The sequence below is a fragment of the Simochromis diagramma genome, unplaced genomic scaffold (assembly GCF_900408965.1).
Source record: "Simochromis diagramma unplaced genomic scaffold, fSimDia1.1 OVJJ01000343.1, whole genome shotgun sequence".
Taxonomy (NCBI): Eukaryota; Metazoa; Chordata; class Actinopteri; order Cichliformes; family Cichlidae; genus Simochromis; species Simochromis diagramma.
Window position 1 is genome coordinate 9,314,479 of NW_024386831.1, and position 17,203 is coordinate 9,331,681.

Genomic DNA, 17,203 nt, shown 5'->3' on the forward strand with positions numbered 1-17,203 from the left:
GCATTATCATCTACTGCCTGCGATTTGGGTCCTTTCTCCCGTCAATACCACATGGCTCGCCTCGGCAGCCGTGACAGTACGAACCGGCCAAACATGGACCCAGCGGCATTCGCACCTCCCAAGGAGCTTCGGGAGGAATTAACCTATTCAGTTTCAAGATGGACTAATCTGTGGCTAGAGCATGAGGGGGAGGAACTTCGTCATGCTCTGGAGGCCCGACTACAGCGGCTAGTTTCCAATCAGTTCCAATCAGTTCTTCCTCGCCTAGTTAAGGCGAGGAAGGAGTAGAAGAGAAGGGAGTTACTGTTAAAATATTATTATTGCATTGTTTTTTGTTGGGTTTTTTTTTTTTTTTAATTTTATGCTATGGGATTGAAAAACTTCAAACAACAACAGCACAATTTTATGCTTGATATGCTAAACAAAACTTTAATTTTTAAAGTAGTAAATACTACAGTATGTCAAGCAATGGGGATATATGATCAGATTTCAAAAAGTACAGAATTATGGTGTCATTAATGTCCAGAGAGAAATTTACATATAAATTTAAAAACAAAAAAAAATGCCAAATAAAAGTAGGTAACAGTTCAATTACTATTACTATTTTTCCAAAATAATAATAAAAAAAACCTATATATATAAATAAATAAATACTACTGAAAAAATACAACCTAATAACACTGATCCTTATATTTATACATGTAACGTGTTTATTGAAAAAAAAGAAACATTAAGCATTGTTAACTGACCTTTGTGATAAACTGAGATGTAACACACAGGGATGCCTGCACTAACCAGCCCTTTACAACAGAATATTTCATACAATATTTTGTTTACTTTAAACCTAAAACACTTTGAAATAAACCTGTTTAATCAACTTGCACATATATCAGCTAATATACCTTGAACATCAAGACACAGCAAGGCAAAGAAATGAAATATCAATTTGTGATGATTTCTGAATGGTATATAGATGAATTTTACAACAGTACTTAAAAAAATCATGCAGAATCCTTTTTCAAATGAAATTCTTAGTCAAAAACATGAAAAAAATGTTGTTTTCATTTAACGTTCGTGCTGGATTGAGCAAATATGACATATATGACAAATATATGTCATATTATGACAAATATAACAAAGAATATTAGTAAAATTAGTCTAGTCCAAATATATGTTTGCCTTAGACAAGGCAAACATGACTAAATGTTTCTGAATCAAGTGCCTTCAGAAAGACTTGTATTTATATTGCTGCATCTGTTTTGAATATTTTTGAATTCAAATCATTTCCCTTTCAAATAAATTAAACTCAAGATTCTGTTTCGTATTTTGGTGAGTTTAAATCCATACATGAGAGGATACATGACTGGACGGATGATGAGAAATTCAAGAGTGATGAAGTTTTGGAGGCTTTGGGGTAAATCTCTGGAGCCAAAGCGCAAGTACATCGAATCAAAAGCCAGTACAGTGGCATTTATGATCACAGAAGTCAGATGGGGCACACAGGTCTGCGTAAACTTTACTCTGTCCTCTCTGGACCTCACACATGTTTTAATAAGATATATGTAAGTCCAAATTATGAAAAGCCAATGAGACAGATAAACGGCAAGTATCACATATGCACTGATGTTATTTGAAAAAGTGTCAGCTTCAGGACAAGCAAGTTTAACAATTAACCAGTTTAGACATAAGACTCTCTGAATCTTTATACCACATAACTTGAGTCTTGCTGTAAGCACAACATTGCTGGCAAAAACACAGAAAGGTGTCAGCCAGGAGAAACACACCAGCTGTGAAAGCCTCCTCTTAGTCATGAAAGAGTGGTAGTGCAGAGGTCGACATATAGCCAGATACCTGTCAAAGGCCATGACAGTTAAAATAGACAAATTACAGCAAGCAAATGAATACATGATAAAAGCTTGTAAAAGGCACCCTTCATATGAGATTCTGTGAGAAGACGACAGTAAATCTGAAAGGAATTTTGGGTAGAAACCTGTGGTTCCATAAAGTGCATTAATGCAAAGGCTACTCAGGAAAATGTACATAGGTTCATGGAGGCTTTCATCCAAGACAATGAGCAGCACAAGAGAAATATTGAAGAACAAAATCACACAATAATACAGTAAAGTAACTGAGAAGAGGGGTACTGTGAAATTCATCGTCTCATTAAATCCTGACAGAATGAAACTTCTTTCATTAGACTGATTATCCATGATCAGAGGGCACATCTACCTTTTTAAAATAACAACATAACAGAGCACTGAGCTGCTGCGTCTGTACCTGACTAATGTCTGCTGTCCCTCTTCACCTCCCATTAATTATAGAATAAAATAAAATACTATATACAGTACAATAAATAGAATAAAATATACAATAGGATAGAAATAGAATGCAAATGCTTTATACAACTGAGTAAAAATACAACTTTGTCAGAAAAAGAGTATTGCACTCAGTGTGTGTGGATGTGTGTGTTTGATCAGTTAAAGTCTTTGTTGTGGAGTCTTACAGCAGTGAGGAGGAAAGACCTGCGAAATCTCTCGGTCCCACACCGTGTGTGCCGCAGCCTGCCACTGAAGGAGCTGCTCAGTGCTGTCACAGTCTCCTGCATGGGGTGGGAGATGTTGTCCAGCAGGGATGAGTGTATGTTTCTGTTCTGTGTCCTGTTTGTTTCTATATGTGTCTTTCTGGCTGCTGTTACAACCAAATTTCCCCTTGTGGGACAATTAAAGGATTATTCTATTCTATTCTAATGCTGTTTCTATCAAACTATTTTTCTCCTACAGTTACACAGAGGCCTGACAACAATATTATACATTCACATTATAATGCAGCAACCTAATGTTATCACATCATATCACAACTCCACACTGTGTATCTAAGCCCTCAGTTCCCAGTCTTGACATTCCGTCCATTCCTCATGTGTGTTTTCAGTTCAGTCCATCCAGTCAGCCAGCCAACCATTAATTTATTAATTCACTCACTCCCTCACTCATTCATTCATTTATTCAATTGGTATAGTCAGTCCGTCTTCTCATGTTCTGTTCATCCTGGCTTCACAACAAACATCATCCACATCCTTCACCAGCCTGCGAGTCCTGAGTTTGAGTCCTCTCTTCCTTCCACACATTACATTGTGTCACATATATAGAGACTGTTTATACATAGGGCCCAGAATTCTGTGCTAACATGAACCTTGTACAATCTGTGGTGCCAACTCATAAACAAAAACACACTTGCTGTGTATATAGTACTGTCAGGCCTTTATTTTTTAACAGCAGCTCTGTGGAAAGAAGGTAGTTTTAAAGCAGCATGAATCTATAACCTACTAAGCAATCACTTCTTTCTTCCCCTGTCTTTGAATTAATTTGCAAACTGTGAAACTGATATTCTGTTAAATATAGACATCATCGTGTCAGTTATATTTTCTGAATTACCTTTGTGATATAAGTGTACAATGAGCGAGACTACAGAGGCACCCGAAAAACTGGCTAAACTTTGAGCCACAGCAAACACGTCACTCATGAGACTCAAACATTTTATGCTTGAAAAAAGGATATAAATATGAGTCTGTTACTTGAGAAACATAAACCTATTTACTGTAAATGACAATAAATTGACCAATTTACATCTTAATGGAACGTGTTAGAGATATGGCATTATGACACCTTAAGTTCAAACGATAAGATGACCTGGATTAAACCTAAAACCAGAAGTGGAAATGCATTTTAGTTTACATCTGAAAAAATGTAAAAAACAAAAAACAATAATAATAAATTTTTAAACGGTAAAATATGTGTTAGTTGTCTTTAGATCTTTGATAGTCTAAAGGTCAAATTTAAGTAAACAATAATGCTTTTTACTGAGACTTGGTTGTCTTGGTGCATTTATAGTTAATGTTATGAGGCCTTCATTTGCTGTCATGTACAAGAGAATAATGTACATTTTTGAAATTTTATTTTGCTCTCTTTTTATTTGGTGAACATGAAACTCTTAATTTTGAAGTTCTTTTAAAATAAAATAAACCCAATATCCTGTTTCGTATTTTGGTGAGTTTAAATCCATATATGAGAGGATTCATAACTGGAGGGATGATGAGAAATTCAATAGTGATGAAGTTTTGGAGGCTTTGAGGTAAACGTGTAGAGCCAGATATCATGTACACTGGATCAAGAAAAAACAGGAAAGTCATCAAAGAGATCAGGTGGGGCACACAGGTCTGCATAAACATTAACCTGTCCTCTCTGGACCTCGCACACGTTTTAATAAGATATCTGTAAATCCAAATTATAAAAAGCCAATGACACAGATAAACAATAAGTGTTACATTTGCACTGATGTTTTTTCTAAAAGTGTCAACATCAGGACAAGCAAGTTTAATTATTAACCAGTTTAGATACAAGACTCTCTGAATGTTTATATCACACAACTTGAGTCTTGATGTTAGCAGGACATTGATGGAGAAAAGGCAGAAAGATGTTAGCCTGGAGAAACACACCAGCTGAGAGAGCCTCCTTCCTAGTTAAGGCGAGGAAGGAGTAGAAGAGAAGGGAGTTACTGTTAAAATACTATTATTGCATTGTTTTTTGTTGGTTTTTTTTTTTTTTTTAATTTTATGCTATGGGATTGAAAAACTTCAAAAAACAACAACAACACAATTTTATGCTTGATATGCTAAACAAAACTTTAATTTTTAAAGTAGTAAATACTACAGTATGTCAAGCAATGGAGATATATGATCAGATTTCAAAAAGTACAGAATTATGGTGTCATTAATGTCCAGAGAGAAATTTACATATAAATTAAAAAAAAAAAGCCAAATAAAAGTAGGTAACAGTTCAATTACTATTACTATTTTTCCAAAATAATAATAAAAAAAACCTATATATATAAATAAATAAATACTACTGAAAAAATACAACCTAATAACACTGATCCTTATATTTATACATGTAACGTGTTTATTGAAAAAAAAGAAACATTAAGCATTGTTAACTGACCTTTGTGATAAACTGAGATGTAACACACAGGGATGCCTGCACTAACCAGCCCTTTACAACAGAATATTTCATACAATATTTTGTTTACTTTAAACCTAAAACACTTTGAAATAAACCTGTTTAATCAACTTGCACATATATCAGCTAATATACCTTGAACATCAAGACACAGCAAGGCAAAGAAATGAAATATCAATTTGTGATGATTTCTGAATGGTATATAGATGAATTTTACAACAGTACTTAAAAAACCATGCAGAATCCTTTTTAAAATGAAATTCTTAGTCAAAAACATGAAAAAAATGTTGTTTTCATTTAACGTTCGTGCTGGATAGAGCAAATATGACATATATGACAAATATGACAAAGAATATTAATAAATATACCAAAGAATCATGTTTGCCTTGTCTAAGGCAAACATGAATAAATGTTTCTGAATCAAGTGCCTTCAGAAAGACTTGTATTTATATTGCTGCATCTGTTTTTAATATTTTTGAATTCAAATCATTTCCCTTTCAAATAAATTAAACTCAAGATTCTGTTCCGTATTTTGGTGAGTTTCAATCCATACATGAGAGGATTAATAACTGGACGGATGATGACAAATTCAAGAGTGATGACGTTTTGGAGGCTTTGGGGTAAATCTATGGAGCCAAAGCGCAAGTACATCGAATCAAAAGCCATTACAGTGACATATAAGATCAAAGAAGTCAGATGGGGCACACAGGTCTGCGTAAACTTTACTCTGTCCTCTCTGGACCTCACACATGTTTTAATAAGATATATGTAAGTCCAAATTATGAAAAGCCAATGAAACAGATAAACGACAAGTATCACATATGCACTGATGTTATTTGAAAAAGTGTCAGCTTCAGGACAAGCAAGTTTAACAATTAACCAGTTTAGACATAAGACTCTCTGAATGTTTATACCACATAACTTGAGTCTTGCTGTAAGCACAACATTGATGGCAAAAATGCAGAAAGATGTCAGCCAGGAGAAACACACCAGCTGTGAAAGCCTCCTCTTAGTCATGAAAGAGTGGTAGTGCAGAGGTCGACATATAGCCATATACCTGTCAAAGGCCATGACAGTTAAAATAGACAAATCACAACAAGCAAATGAATACATGACAAAACCTTGTAAAAGGCACCCTTCATAGGAGATTCTGTGAGAAGACGACAGTAAATCTGAAAGGAATTTTGGGTAGAAACCTGTGGTTCCATAAAGTGCATTAATGCAAAGGCTACTCAGGAAAATGTACATAGGTTCGTGGAGGCTTTCATCCAAGACAATGAGCAGCACAAGAGAAATATTGAAGAACAAAATCACACAGTAATACAGTAAAGTAACTGAGAAGAGGGGTACTCTGAAATTCATCGTCTCATTAAATCCTGACAGAATGAAACTTCTTTCATTAGACTGATTATCCATGATCAGAGGGCACATCTACCTTTTTAAAATAACAACATAACAGAGCACTGAGCTGCTGCGTCTGTACCTGACTAATGTCTGCTGTCCCTCTTCACCTCCCATTAATTATAGAATAAAATAAAATACTATATACAGTACAATAAATAGAATAAAATATACAATAGGATAGAAATAGAATGCAAATGCTTTATACAACTGAGTAAAAATACAACTTTGTCAGAAAAAGAGTATTGCACTCAGGGTGTGTGGATGTGTGTGTTTGATCAGTTAAAGTCTTTGTTGTGGAGTCTTACAGCAGTGAGGAGGAAAGACCTGCGAAATCTCTCGGTCCCACACCGTGTGTGCCGCAGCCTGCCACTGAAGGAGCTGCTCAGTGCTGTCACAGTCTCCTGCATGGGGTGGGAGATGTTGTCCAGCAGGGATGAGTGTATGTTTCTGTTCTGTGTCCTGTTTGTTTCTATATGTGTCTTTCTGGCTGCTGTTACAACCAAATTTCCCCTTGTGGGACAATTAAAGGATTATTCTATTCTATTCTATTCTAATGCTGTTTCTATCAAACTATTTTTCTCCTACAGTTACACAGAGGCCTGACAATAATATTATACATTCACATTATAATGCAGCAACCTAATGTTATCACATCATATCACAACTCCACACTGTGTATCGAAGCCCTCAGTTCCCAGTCTTGTCATTCCGTCCATTCCTCATGTTTGTTTTCAGTTCAGTCCATTCAGTCAGCCAGCCAACCATTAATTTATTAATTCACTCACTCCCTCACTCATTCATTCATTTATTCAGTTGGTATAGTCAGTCCGTCTTCTCATGTTCTGTTCATCCTGGCTTCACAACAAACATCATCCACATCCTTCACCAGCCTGCGAGTCCTGAGTTTGAGTCCTCTCTTCCTTCCACACATCACATTGTGTCACATATATAGAGACTGTTTATACATAGGGCCCAGAATTCTGTGCTAACATGGACCTTGTACAATCTGTGGTGCCAACTCATAAACAAAAACACACTTGCTGTGTATATAGTACTGTCAGGCCTTTATTTTTTAACAGCAGCTCTGTGGAAAGAAGGTAGTTTTAAAGCAGCATGAATCTATAACCTACTAAGCAATCACTTCTTTCTTCCCCTGTCTTTGAATTAATTTGCAAACTGTGAAACTGATATTCTGTTAAATATAGACATCATGTCAGTTATATTTTCTGAATTAGCTTTGTGATATAAGTGTACAATGAGCGAGACTACAGAGGCACCCGGAAAACTGGCTAAACTTTGAGCCACAGTAAACACGTCACTCATGAGACTCAAACATTTTATGCTTGAAAAAAGGATATAAATATGAGTCTGTTATTTGAGAAACATAAACCTATTTACTGTAAATGACAATAAATTGACCAATTTACATCTTAATGGAACGTGTTAGAGATATGGCATTATGACACCTTAAGTTCAAACGATAAGATGACCTGGATTAAACATAAAAACCAGAAGTGGAAATGCATTTTAGTTTACATCTGAAAAAATGTAAAAAACAAAAAACAATAATAATAAATTTTCAAAAGGTAAAATATGTGTTAGTTGTCTTTAGATCTTTGATAGTCTAAAGGTCAAATTTAAGTAAACAATAATGCTTTTTACTGAGACTTGGTTGTCTTGGTGCATTTATAGTTAATGTTATGAGGCCTTCATTTGCTGTCATGTACAAGAGAATAATGTACATTTTTGAAATTTTATTTTGCTCTCTTTTTATTTGGTGAACAAGAAACTCTTAATTTTGAAGGTCTTTTAAAATAAAATAAACCCAATATCCTGTTTTGTATTTTGGTGAGTTTAAATCCATATATGAGAGGATTCATAACTGGAGGGATGATGAGAAATTCAATAGTGATGAAGTTTTGGAGGCTTTGAGGTAAACGTGTAGAGCCAGATATCATGTACACTGGATCAAGAAAAAACAGGAAAGTCATCAAAGAGATCAGGTGGGGCACACAGGTCTGCATAAACATTAACCTGTCCTCTCTGGACCTCGCACATGTTTTAATAAGATATATGTAAGTCCAAATTATAAAAAGCCAATGACACAGATAAACAATAAGTGTTACATTTGCACTGATGTTTTTTCTAAAGGTGTCAACATCAGGACAAGCAAGTTTAATTATTAACCAGTTTAGATACAAGACTCTCTGAATGTGTCATGGTCCTGGGTCGGTGACCCAGCGCTTTTACTTTATTATGATGATGATTATTATTGTTCGAGTTCTATGTGTTATATTTGGTCTGTGTCTCTGTCTGTCTATGGTGCCCCCACACTGTTTGCGAATCTGTCTGTTTAGTTCTGTGTCTTGTTTGGTTCCCTGTGTCTGAGTTTCCTGTCTTATTGTGAAGGTCTCTGTCTGATGTGAGTGTGTTCAGTTTACGTTTCCCCTGTCCCGTCAGCTCTGATTTCTCCCAGCTGTGTTGCCCTTCTGTCTCTCATCGCCTGATTACTGGTGTGTGTATTTAAGCCCTGTGTGTTCTCCTGCCTGTTGCTGGTTTGTCTGTGTTACGCCGTGTCAGTCTGCGTTACTCTGTGGTCCACGGTGTCCTGTCCCTCGTCCGTGTCTCTCTGCCTCTCACCCCATTCTGGTACCCTCTCAGGTTTGTCATTTAGCTTTCCTAGTTTAGGTCTTTAGTTTTGTCTTCCCTCTTGCCTGTTTTGTCATCTCACCACTGTGTAAATATAACATCACCAGCATTATCATCTACTGCCTGCAATTTGGGTCCTTTCTCCCGTCAATACCACATGGCTCGCCTCGGCAGCCGTGACAGAATGTTTATATCACACAACTTGAGTCTTGATGTTAGCAGGACATTGATGGAGAAAAGGCAGAAAGGTGTTAGCCAGGAGAAACACACCAGCTGAGAGAGCCTCCTTCCTAGTTAAGGCGAGGAAGGAGTAGAAGCGAAGGGAGTTACTGTTAAAATACTATTATTGCATTGTTTTTTGTTGGGTTTTTTTTTTTTAATTTTATGCTATGGGATTGAAAAACTTCAAAAAACAACAACAGCACAATTTTATGCTTGATATGCTAAACAAAACTTTAAATTTTAAAGTAGTAAATACTACACTCCTCCTTGAATCGCTACCTTATCGTGGTGGAGGGGTTTGTGTGTCCCAGGGATCCCAGGGGCTATGTTGTCTGGGGACTTTAGCCCCCTGGTAGGGTCTCCCATGGCAAATTGGTCCTGGGTGAGGGACCAGACAAAGAGCGATTCAGAAGACCCTTATGAAAAGAATATCGAGGGAACAGTTTACCCTGCCCGGGATAGGGTTACCGGGGCCCCGCCCTGGAGCTAGGCCCGGGGAGGGTGCCCGAGGGCGAGCGTCTGGTGGCCAGGCCTTAGTCCATGGGGCCCGGCCGGGCACAGCCCGAAAAGGAGACATGGGCCCATCCTCCCGCAGGCCCACCACCCGCAGGAGGCGCCATAGGGTTCGGGTGCATTGTGTGCCGGGTGGCGGCCAGGAGCGGAGGCCCTGGCGGACTGACCCCCGGCTGCCAAGACTGGCAATAGGGACATGGAATGTCACCTCTCTGGTGGGGAAGGAGCCTGAGTTAGTGCGTGAGGTTGAGAAGTACCGGCTAGATATAGTCGGGCTCACCTCTACGCATGGCTTGGGCTCTGGAACCAGTCTCCTGGAGAGGGGCTGGACTCTGTCTCAGTCTGGAGTTGCCCCTGGTGAGAGGCGGCGGGCTGGGGTGGGTATTCTAATATCCCCTCGGCTTGCTGCCGGTACGTTGGGGTTTTTCCCGGTGGACGAGAGGGTTTGTTCCCTGCGCCTTAGGGTCGGAGAACGGGTCCTGACTGTCATCTGCGCTTATGCGCTGAGTGGCAGTTCGGAGTACCCAGCCCTCTTAGAGTCCCTGGGGGGGTGCTGGAAGGTGCTCCACCTGGAGACTCTGTTGTCCTGCTGGAAGACTTCAATGCTCACGTGGGTAACGACAGCGAGACCTGGAGGGGCGTGATTGGGAGGAACGGCCTCCCTGATCTGAACCCGAGCGGTGTTTTGTTATTGGACTTCTGTGCTAATCACAGTTTGGCCATAACGAACACCCTGTTCGAACATAAGAGTGTCCATAAGCGCATGTGGCACCAGGACGCTCTAGGCCGTAGGTCGATGATCGATTTTGTAATCATATCACCAGACCTGCGACCATATGTTCTAAATGGTGACGGGTTGCTCAGCTTTTTATAGTCTCTAGTGGCCCCCATCTAGTCGTAAAAGCCTAAATATGTAATCAACCACAACTGGTCGCGGAACACTGGACCAGCTCTTTATCCTGGTCCAGTTTGAGCCTGTGTGTCTTGATCAGGTGGAGGAAGTATGTAGTGGCACAAAGACATCATCGTGTCCAAATGACATTATTCCAACACATCTTCTAAAAAAGATTTTTAAGGTTGTCAGTTCTGACATTTTAGCTATTTTTAATAGCAGCCTTAGCTCAGGTGTTGTGCCAGCCTGTTTTAAACATGCTGTTGTACAGCCTGTACTTAAAAAACCTAATCTTGACTCCTCCGTCCTCACTAACTTCAGGCCTATTTCAAAGCTCCCCTTCCTGTCGAAAATTTTGGAAAAGATTGTGTTTGTTCAGCTGCAATCTTTTCTAAATGGACACAATGTTCTTGAGAGGTTTCAGTCTGGTTTTAAAATTCTTCATAGCACAGAAACTGCACTTTTAAAAGTTCTTAATGATCTTTTATTAGCCACTGACTCAGGTGACTCAGCTGTGCTTCTGCTTTTAGATCTGACTGCTGCCTTCGATACTGTTGACCACAGCATTTTAATCTCACGGTTGGAGCACTGTGGCGTAAAGGGCACCCCATTAGAGTGGTTCAGGTCATACCTGTCTGACAGGACCTTCTCTGTGAGCTTTGGCGATTTTATCTCTTCCTCAGCTCCCCTTACTTGTGGTGTTCCCCAGGGATCTATACTGGGGCCAATATTGTTCTCCATTTATATGCTGCCTTTAGGTCAAATTTTTAGAAAATACAACATTTGTTTTCATTCGATGATACTCAGATCTATCTTCAATTGAAGGGAAACAGTCCTGCCTCACTAGAACCCTTACTTCAGTGTCTCGGTGAAGTTAAATCCTGGATGGCCTCTAATTTCCTTAACTTTAATGAGAACAAAACCGAAGTGATAATTTTTGGACCAAGCGGTAATCCCAACACTTCTAATTTTAACCTGCACAGTTTTGAGCCTTTTGTCAAATCACATGCCAAAAATTTGGGGGTTATACTTGACAGCAATTTCACCTTTGAAAAACAAATTAGCTCAGTTGTACAGCGGTCTTTCTTCAAACTGAGGCTTTTATCTAAGGTGAGATCATTTTTATCTTTTAAAAACTTTGAACGAGCGATTCATGCTTTTATTATATCCCAGCTGGACTATTGCAACTCCTTATATGCTGGAGTCAGCCAGACCTGCATGGCAAGGCTGCAGTTGGTCCAGAATGCTGCAGCTCGTCTTCTGACACGTACTAAAAGATGTGAACACATTTCCCCGGTACTTGCCTCCCTTCATTGGCTCCCTGTCCGCTTCAGAATTAATTTTAAAATTTTATTGTTGACTTACAAAGCCCTGAATAGACAGGCTCCCGGGTATTTGTCTGACCTCTTGCAGACTTATACCCCCCTTAGATCTCTTAGATCAAGTGATCTTTTGCTTTTAGCTGTACCAAGGTCGAGGCTGGTTCATAGAGGTGATCGAGCATTTGCAGTCGTAGCGCCTAAGCTGTGGAATAATTTACCCCTACACATCAGACAGGCTCCTACTGTCAATCTTTTTAAATCTTATCTTAAAACGCATTTTTATTTACTGGCTTTTAATACAGCATGAGAGTTATTTGTTATTTGTTAATTCATATTTGGTGTTTGCTTTTAATACTCTAAGTTGTTTTATTATGTATGTTGTATTCTTGTACAGCACTTTGGTCAACGCTCCTGTTGTAATTAAATGTGCTATATAAATAATTAAACTATTAAACTATTAAACTATCCTCTCAAGGATACTTGAGGGTGCATGGGAGTTTGCCCAACCAGTCTACATGTGTTTTGTGGACTTGGAGAAGGCATTCGACCGTGTCCCTCGAGGTGTCCTGTGGGAGGTGTTGCAGGGAGTATGGGGTGTCTGGCCCATTGCTACGGGCCATTCGATCCCTATACAACCGTTGTAAGAGCTTGGTTCGCATTGCCGGCAATAAGTCGGACTCGTTCCCGGTGGGTGATGGGCTCCGCCAGGGCTGCCCTTTGTCTCTGGTTCTGTTCATAATTTTTATGGACAGGATTTCTAGGCGCAGCCAAGTGGCGGAGGGCTTTCGCTTTGGTGGCCTCAGAATCTCATCTCTGATTTTTGCAGATGATGTGGTTCTGTTGGCTTCATCGGGTGAGGGCCTCCAGCTCGCACCGGAACGGTTCGCAGCTGAGTGTGAAGCAGCGGGAATGAGGATCAGCACCTCCAAATCTGAGGCCATGGTTCTCAGCCGGAAAAGGGTGGAGTGCCCACTCCGGGTCGGGGATGAGTTCCTGCCCCAAGTGGAGGAGTTCAAGTATCTCGGGGTCTTGTCCGCGAGTGATGGGAGAAGGGAGCCGGAGATCGACAGACGGATTGGGGCTGCAGCTGCAGTAATGCAGATGCTGCACCGGTCCGTCATGGTGAAGAGGGAGCTGAGTGTAAAAGCGAAGCTCTCAATTTACCGGTCGATCTACGTCCCAACCCTCACCTATGGCCACGAGCTGTGGGTAGTGACCGAAAGAACGAGATCGCGGATACAAGCGGCAGAAATGAGCTTCCTCCGAAGGGTGGCTGGCCTCTCCCTTAGAGATAGGGTGAGAAGTTCGGCCATCCGGGAGGGGCTCAGAGTAGAGCAGCTGCTGCTCCGCATCGAAAGGAGCCAGCTGAGGTGGTTCGGGCATCTGACAAGGATGCCCCCTGGGCGCCTCCTGGCTGAGGTGTTCCGGGCATATCCCACCGGGAGGAGGCCCCGGGGCAGACCCAGGACACGCTGGAGAGATTATATCTCTCAGCTGGCCTGGGAACGCCTTGGTGTTCCCCCGGATAAGCTGGAGGAGGTGGCTGGGGAGAGAGAGGTCTAGGCCTCTTTACTTAGGCTGCTGCCCCCGCGACCCGGCCTCGGATAAAGCGGATGAAGATGGATGGATGAATGGATAAATACTACAGTATGTCAAGCAATGGGGATATATGATCAGATTTCAAAAAGTACAGAATTATGGTGTCATTAATTAATGTACAGAGAGAAATTTACATATAAATAAAAAAAAAAAAGCCAAATAAAAGTAGGTAACAGTTCAATTACTATTACTATTTTTCCAAAATAATAATAAAAAAACTCTATATAAATACATAAATACTACTGAAAAAATACAAACTAATAACACTGATCCTTATATTTATACATGTAACGTGTTTATTGAAAAAAAAGAAACATTAAGCATTGTTAACTGATCTTTGTGATAAACTGAGATATAACACACAGGGATGCCTGCACTAACCAGCCATTTACAACAGAATATTTCATACAATATTTTGTTTACTTTAAACCTAAAACACTTTGAAATAAACCTGTTTAATCAACTTGCATATATATCAGCTAATATACCTTGAACATCAAGACACAGCCAGGCAAGAAAATGAAATGTCAATTTGTGATGATTTCTGAATGGTATATAGATGAATTTTACAACAGTACTTAAAAAATCATGCAGAATCCTTTTTAAAATGAAATTCTTAGTCAAAAACATGAAAAAAAAAATGTTGTTTTCATTTAACGTTCGTGCTGGATTGAGCAAATATGACATATATGACAAATATATGTCATATTATGACAAATATAACAAAGAATAATAGTAAAATTAGTCTAGTCCAAATATATGTTTGCCTTAGATAAGGCAAACATGACTAAATGTTTCTGAATCAAGTGCCTTCAGAAAGACTTGTATTTATATTGCTGCATCTGTTTTGAATATTTTTGAATTCAAATCATTTCCCTTTCAAATAAATTAAACTCAAGATTCTGTTCCGTATTTTGGTGAGTTTCAATCCATACATGAGAGGATTCATAACTGGAGGGATGATGAGAAATTCAAGAGCGATGAAGTTTTGGAGGCTTTGGGATAAATCTCTGGAGCCAAAGCGCAAGTACATCGCATCAAAAGCCATTACAGTGGCATTTATGATCACAGAAGTCAGATGGGACACACAGGTCTGCGTAAACTTTACTCTGTCCTCTCTGGACCTCACACATGTTTTAATAAGATATATGTAAGTCCAAATTATGAAAAGCCAATGAGACAGATAAACAACAAGTATCACATATGCACTTATGTTATTTGAAAAAGTGTCAGCTTCAGGACAAGCAAGTTTAACAATTAACCAGTTTAGACATAAGACTCTCTGAATCTTTATACCACATAACTTGAGTCTTGCTGTAAGCACAACATTGCTGGCAAAAATGCAGAAAGGTGTCAGCCAGGAGAAACACACCAGCTGTGAAAGCCTCCTCTTACTCATGAAAGAGTGGTAGTGCAGAGGTCGACATATAGCCAGATACCTGTCAAAGGCCATGACAGTTAAAATAGACAAATTACAGCAAGCAAATGAATACATGATAAAAGCTTGTAAAAGGCACCCTTCATAGGAGATTCTGTGAGAAGACGACAGTAAATCTGAAAGGAATTTTGGGTAGAAACCTGTGGTCCCATAAAGTGCATTAATGCAAAGGCTACTCACGAAAATGTACATAGGTTCATGGAGGCTTTCATCCAAGACAATGAGCAGCACAAGAGAAATATTGAAGAACAAAATCACACAGTAATACAGTAAAGTAACTGAGAAGAGGGGTACTGTGAAATTCATCGTCTCATTAAATCCTGACAGAATGAAACTTCTTTCATTAGACTGATTATCCATGATCAGAGGGCACATCTACCTTTTTAAAATAACAACATAACAGAGCACTGAGCTGCTGCGTCTGTACCTGACTAATATCTGCTGTCCCTCTTCACCTCCCATTAATTATAGAATAAAATAAAATACTATATACAGTACAATAAATAGAATAAAATATACAATAGGATAGAAATAGAATGCAAATGCTTTATACAACTGAGTAAAAATACAACTTTGTCAGAAAAAGAGTATTGCACTCAGTGTGTGTGGATGTGTGTGTTTGATCAGTTAAAGTCTTTGTTGTGGAGTCTGACAGCAGTGAGGAGGAAAGACCTGCGAAATCTCTCCGTCCCACACCGTGTGTGCCGCAGCCTGCCACTGAAGGAGCTGCTCAGTGCTGTCACAGTCTCCTGCATGGGGTGGGAGATGTTGTCCAGCAGGGATGAGTGTATGTTTCTGTTCTGTGTCCTGTTTGTTTCTATATGTGTCTTTCTGGCTGCTGTTACAACCAAATTTCCCCTTGTGGGACAATTAAAGGATTATGCTATGCTATTCTAATGCTGTTTCTATCAAACTATTTTTCTCCTACAGTTACACAGAGGCCTGACAATAATATTATACATTCACATTATAATGCAGCAACCTAATGTTATCACATCATATCACAACTCCACACTGTATATTTAAGCCCTCAGTTCCCAGTCTTGACATTTCACAAAACCTTTATTCATCTTTATTCATCTTCATTTAAGCATGCACTTCTAGAAGGGAAGACGAGGCCCGTGTGTCCCTCTGCAAAAAATCTTCACTCCTTTGTCTGTGAAACACAGTTTTGTAGGGGCGACCCTATCATAAAACCCCCCACGGTGTGCTGCAAACTCTGTGTCTTTGTCTATGTGCACGAGCACATGAATGCCTACATGTGCGCGTTCCCACGTGTCTATGTGAGTGCTCGTGTGTGACTGTGTACGCATACCTGTGTGGATGTGTGTGTGCACATGAGTGAGTGTGCGTGTGGATGTGTGTGCGTGACAGTTAAAACACTGTGGGTGTAGGTGACTCCCTAGGTCATAAAACCCATCTCCCTTCCAGACCACAGTTATCCAGTTACAAATGTTGAGACCCCCACCCAAACATTCTCTGGGGAATTACCACTCAGCATTAACTCCTCTCTGTTTTACTTTCACAGTTCAAGTGGGGGAGGGGTCTCCTACAATCTACTCCTAAGTTCACGACACAGTGAGGCCTTTATTATATTGACGGCAGTGTCAGTATCTCTACAATAGTTCTACATTCTATGTTAACACATTTCTAAACTCTAAAATAAGCTAAACACTCCTACAAATCCCCCTTTTTATCTGCCCTATGGCAGATAAAACTAAACTAAATCTCTCACCATAATGTTTTCATACTGTGACTCCCCATTTCCCAAAAGTGGCATCATGGTGTCTGCCTTTGTATCAGATTCTCCCACAGCACGATTGATGAGTCTTACGAACAAGGCTCTGATACAAAGCACACAACAACACCCACATGTCACTAATACTGCAATAAAAACAGACAAAGAAACCATAATTGACATAATTAAATCTTTCCATTGCCCAAAGACAGAGGTCATCCACGCTTCCAGCGGGTCATCTAATCCCGATTGCTCAGACATTGTGGTGGACAACGTCTTTAGGCCTTCCAGAACTCGGGTCACAGAGCCATCGGGAACTGTGTTTTTTGGAATGAAAGTACAATACATATCCCCAAACATCGCACAAACGCCCCCTTTTTCTCCCAACAACATATCTAACGCCATCCGATTTTG

At 39.6% G+C, this 17,203-nt stretch overlaps 3 protein-coding genes across 3 annotated transcripts; all 3 read right to left on the reverse strand.

The window, feature by feature from the left end:
• Positions 1-1,280: 1,280 nt before the first annotated feature.
• Positions 1,281-2,653, reverse strand: LOC120731381 (olfactory receptor 10Z1-like). Its single transcript, XM_040028391.1, has one exon. The coding sequence runs from the start codon at positions 2,223-2,225 to the stop codon at positions 1,281-1,283; it is 945 nt and encodes a 314-aa protein (XP_039884325.1). The 5' UTR covers positions 2,226-2,653.
• A 2,845-nt stretch (positions 2,654-5,498) lies between these two features.
• LOC120731382 (olfactory receptor 142-like) lies at positions 5,499-6,864 on the reverse strand. The gene has a single exon (XM_040028392.1). It carries the CDS (start codon positions 6,441-6,443, stop codon positions 5,499-5,501), a length of 945 nt encoding a protein of 314 aa, XP_039884326.1. The 5' UTR covers positions 6,444-6,864.
• Positions 6,865-14,481: 7,617 nt separating this feature from the next.
• On the reverse strand, positions 14,482-15,693 carry LOC120731383 (olfactory receptor 10Z1-like). Its single transcript, XM_040028394.1, has one exon. It carries the CDS (start codon positions 15,424-15,426, stop codon positions 14,482-14,484), a length of 945 nt encoding a protein of 314 aa, XP_039884328.1. The 5' UTR covers positions 15,427-15,693.
• Positions 15,694-17,203: the final 1,510 nt, after the last annotated feature.

Bases quoted from the DNA above. Each gene is read 5' to 3' on its own strand.
- LOC120731383 (XM_040028394.1), bottom strand. From the start codon at position 15,426: ATGTGCCCTCTGATCATGGATAATCAGTCTAATGAAAGAAGTTTCATT.
- LOC120731382 (XM_040028392.1), bottom strand. From the start codon at position 6,443: ATGTGCCCTCTGATCATGGATAATCAGTCTAATGAAAGAAGTTTCATT.
- LOC120731381 (XM_040028391.1), bottom strand. From the start codon at position 2,225: ATGTGCCCTCTGATCATGGATAATCAGTCTAATGAAAGAAGTTTCATT.